Source organism: Loa loa (genome assembly GCF_000183805.2).
Source record: "Loa loa unplaced genomic scaffold supercont3.21, whole genome shotgun sequence".
In the NCBI taxonomy this organism is placed as follows: Eukaryota; Metazoa; Nematoda; class Chromadorea; order Rhabditida; family Onchocercidae; genus Loa; species Loa loa.
Genome location: NW_018108201.1, coordinates 348,567 through 353,160, shown reverse-complemented (window position 1 = coordinate 353,160; position 4,594 = coordinate 348,567). Strand labels below are relative to the sequence as shown.

Sequence of the window (4,594 nt, the reverse complement as noted above, 5' to 3'; positions counted from 1 at the left end):
TAGTGAACATGAAGCGACAATGGCTAAACTGAGAGAAGCTCTGGAGCAGAAAGACGCTGATCTCGTACGTGTCAACAAGGAACGAAATGATGCTGAATGGTTTCTCGGTGAAGAGCGGCAACACTTGAAGGATGCTAATCAACGGTAATATTTATTAGCATAGCTATTTCATCTACGACTAATTAATGGAAACACAGAAAAAGATTGAGGGATGGAAGAGATTAGATGAGGAATGGAAGAGAGATTTTGCTTCTGTATCATTTCGCGACAATTGAATTCGAATTGAATATCTTTCATTTGTTAAGCTGTTGAGACTAATATTCTTCGCCAATTTATTTAGCTAATTTGTCGCAGTTGAAGTTTTCGTTTTTTCGCTTTGTCTTTTATCGATCGAATCAAGATGCACTCTTCCTCATATTCAATTCCGTCATTTAGTTGCTTAGAATTGCAAATTTATAATTCTTCGCTTTTATCTTTTTACAATCCATTTGCCCTTTTAAATTGGATAAATGCGCTCTTTGTGCTTTATTGTAGGATCGCTCTACTCGAAGAGGAACTGATTTGTGTGAAAGCGAAACATGCAGATATAATTCACAATTTGAGGAATGAAGCATTCGAGTTGAGTGAAAAGTTGGTTTTTCTTCCTTCTTTTCATTTACGCAGGATAAATATGGTAAATTCGCTAATATCAATTAATTAATAAGCCACGGCATTTCTGATGTCATGCAGAGATATACATGATTATTTTATATGCATATAAGAGAACGCGAAATGATATCTAGAGTTTAGCTGGCTGAAATATGAAAAAAGACACGCATTTATTTTGACGTGAATATTGCTAAATATGATATGAACTAAAAGTTAGGGATTTGAACTAATTTTGAATTTGTGAAATAAGTCAAGACTGATCGGGATAGAGACATTCTTCTGATATAATATTGTGTTCCGATTTTACGTCTTCGTTTTTCATTTCGTGCATGCAATTGCAATCGGGTCAATGCTGTAGCATTCAGGATCTATTTTCCTTTTTTACTTGAACATATGTCGGTGATACATTATTTGATTCTATCCATTTGAACACATCACTCTAGAAAGCGGAATTACATCTGAGTGCTCTTCCTTGTAACGTAAGTTTAAAATTCCCAACCAAATTGCATTCATAAAATGGTAATGCATTCACCTTTGTGATGATACCTTGGTTAATTTTGCTTTTCAGAAATAAGAAATTGAATGAAACTCTGATTAAGACCGAAGTTGTGATAAGGAATCTATCGAGTGATACAGAAATGACAACGCTTCTTTTGGGGCAGACTGAAGGACCGGGAAATTTGGAAGAAGAATTCAAGCAGGCTTGTTTTTCTTCCTTTTTTTGTCTTTTTTGATTATTTAAGATTTTCTTGCTTTTATTCTTATCACATGAAATGTATAAATGGCAGATTTGAGTGAAAATTGTAACTAAAATTGATGTTCAAATTAAATCAGGCAGAAGCTAAATTGAAATTGCAATTAATAAGTGATTTAAAAATTGTTCCTATTTTTAGTTATGTAAAAAATATGCGCAATTAAGTGCTCTCCTTGCAACCACTCAAGAATATCTGGAAAAACTACAAGTAGAGGCTTCAGAATTTACAAATTCCAAGTAAATTTTAATTCGTTTTTATAAATGACGGCAAAAGCTGCACGGTTGTTAATTTTGTTGCTGCAAATTTTATGGTTGAAATAGATTCACAAATCCGAAATTGACACCAGTTCTTAATTCTGTCGTCAACTTCAAAGTGCTTATCAGTTATCAGTTCGCCCATTACTGTTGTGTTACCAACAAACAGATAAAGTTTTTCGGGTTTTCATGATTTATGAATGACCTTTAATCTTTGCATTTGCTCAAACCATATTAAAATCATTTTTAATTTGCCCAAAATTATTGAAGAGAGTTGAGGAAAGTAATCGAAAATTTGAATAACGAATTACATCAATGCAAGGCGGAAAATGCAAATTTGCTGAAGCAGAAAAACGATGCAGAATGGCAACTTGGTGAGCACCGTGAGTGGCTCCGTATTGCCAATAATCGGTAAATACTTTCTCTAATCTTTTACAGTTCTTTAAAAATAATTTTTCGTAATTTATTTGGAAAGAATTCAAAATATTCCAATCATAATTCCTTATTGATTTTTGAATGTTTTGAAATTTATTCATAATTTAACAATTTCCCCTTAACCTCTCTTTTTTTCTGAATTTAACGAAATATTCTATGGAACATATTTGATGAAGTGGTTGCCGGATTTTTTTTTCAGAATAACTGGCTTGGAGGATGAATTAACATATATCAAAGAAGCTGATAAAAAAACGCTTGAAATTTTACGTATGGAAAATGAAGAGCTAAACCAAAAGTTTGTTTTTTCCTACTTCAGGAAAAAACTAATAATTGTAACTTGAAAATACGAATTTTAAGTTGAGCCATCTTCCGGTTCAGACCATTGTTTCTGCCGGATCAGCTAAGCATATGATTCTTTCTAATGGTAGAATGAAGTGGCTGTGAATGTATGTTATTTGCGCCAATGTGAATATGCTAATCAGTTTTTGCTCTTTGACGCTTAAATGGTAACACACATCTTTCTCATACTTGCATTATTACCTGAAAAAGAGCATATTTTTTGGGAGTAAAATTATATTTGGCTTGTACTGATTAATGATTTTATGTATGATTAAATTAAGTCTATGCAAATTGCATTTTTCTGAATCCCTTTCAGGAATGCACAATTGAAAGCGGATGTGGAGCATTTCCAAGACGAAATCCAAGGTGCGCTGATGAAGGCAACGAAAGAACATGAAGGTGAAGAGGTGAAGAATTTTTAAATCAGTTCCGCTAATCTGTTGTTCTTCCAATCAAAAATCAATAGACGGTAAATTTTCATGAAAATATTTGTTTCAGCAAAACTATTCCGAATGCAAAGAAGTTCCAGCACTGAACCGTGGCGAAAATATTGATGAAAATCTCAGGTATCATTTGTTTCTTATTACTGCAATGAAAGTAACACATTGATAATTGATGACAAAACTAATAGCATTCATCAAGACTCTTCACAAATATATATTGGGTGCAAAATATATTAGTACAAACGACATATTATGATAGCCACTATTATCTGATTTATATTTGTTTTTTTTGTGATTCTCAAAATTTTTCAAATTTTACCTAATTCTAAAAGCAAAATTATCCACAGTTATAAATCATTGTTGATTTTCATTGTCGTATCTTAGCTCGATAAGCTGTTTGTTGGAAAATCTATGCAAGGAATTGAATTATCAGAAAATTATTGATACCCTTATGGAGCAACGTAGCAAAGCTGAACAATTGTTGGAAGAAAGAAAGGAATCGATCACTGATGCTTACAATAAGTTTGTTTAATTAAAGCACAAAATTGAGATTATTTCCTATGCAATATCGCATGCAACACTGATAACTTCGTACTGATAGGATTACTTCATACCATAATAGTGATGACGGAAATGTCTTGGAGAAATGTCTTGTACTCTTTATTTCAGCGATTTCTCAAACAGAATCTCTCACAGATTCCATTTTGACAGAATACCAATTAACAAATTGCATAAGTTCTTGTGCATTATTGCCTTTAATAAGCTACATGAATTCACGTACCACAGTGCAACTTTCACGTCATTATTACGGATGTGAATTCACGTATTACAGTGCAATTTTACGTCATTATACGTCTTTCAGAAACTGTGAATTTCAAGTTTTAAAAAATTTGCTATACTAACAAAACAATGTCTAATCAAGCAAATTTGAGGATTCAAATAAGTCATGAGAAAGTTCAAATACTAAATGATTAAAAAAATAAGTTGAATTAATGTGAATTAGTTTAAAAAATAGTTTGAATTTTCTTTAGAATCGTTGAATTAGAGAAGGAAATTTTGGGAAGTACACTGAAAGAAGAAATGGAAGTTACTGAAATGTAAATTTTTTTCTTTATTGATATTTTCTAAAACTTTTTTCCTTATCGATTTTCTATGCAAACGTTCTAACATTAAACGCTTCCGAATTTTTAAAAATTTCAAATTTTCTTTTTACTGCTTTTTTTTCGATGGAAAGTTTATTACTCATTTTTTCGTTATTTCTCATTATTTTTTTGAGATCTACAGTGAAAGTATCACAATTCTTGATTGGATGCACTTGATATATTCAAATTTTTAATTGATCAAATGACATTGCCAATTATTCTTTACATTATTTGTATATTCATCTGGTGTATTGATTAATTAATCACTTCATTATTACTTTCTGCATTTTATAGAAAAACAGCCTACACGAAAATTGCAGAAGAGACCGAGAATCGTTCGAAATATACTCGGTCAGAAGAATTTATGTACGTTTGAAGTTCTATTTAAGACTTGAATAACGAAGTACTGAATGATAATTGATATTTGAGGATTCATGGAAATTATTTGATAAAATTATAATTTGTCTGCTAATTTCAATTTAATTTTAAACATCATTCTTAGTTTATATTAACTATTAATATTTATTTTGTAATGCAGCGGAAGGGAGTTTTATAATAACTTAAGTCAAGCAAGAATT

The 4,594-nt window shown here is 31.2% G+C and overlaps 1 protein-coding gene across 1 annotated transcript in view; it reads left to right on the top strand.

Annotated features, from left to right (window-relative positions):
- Window positions 1-19: 19 nt before the first annotated feature.
- LOAG_12868 (hypothetical protein) overlaps window positions 20-4,594 on the top strand; it is a gene marked incomplete at both ends in the record, with an annotated part of 4,933 nt that continues 358 nt past the window's right edge. The window contains 10 exons of the mRNA XM_020448604.1: window positions 20-144; window positions 535-673; window positions 1,542-1,639; window positions 1,928-2,068; window positions 2,292-2,387; window positions 2,748-2,838; window positions 2,930-2,997; window positions 3,259-3,396; window positions 3,906-3,971; window positions 4,311-4,382. Of these exons, the coding sequence (XP_020301268.1) occupies window positions 20-144; window positions 535-673; window positions 1,542-1,639; window positions 1,928-2,068; window positions 2,292-2,387; window positions 2,748-2,838; window positions 2,930-2,997; window positions 3,259-3,396; window positions 3,906-3,971; window positions 4,311-4,382 (1,034 nt within the window). The remainder of the gene's footprint in view (window positions 145-534; window positions 674-1,541; window positions 1,640-1,927; window positions 2,069-2,291; window positions 2,388-2,747; window positions 2,839-2,929; window positions 2,998-3,258; window positions 3,397-3,905; window positions 3,972-4,310; window positions 4,383-4,594) is intronic.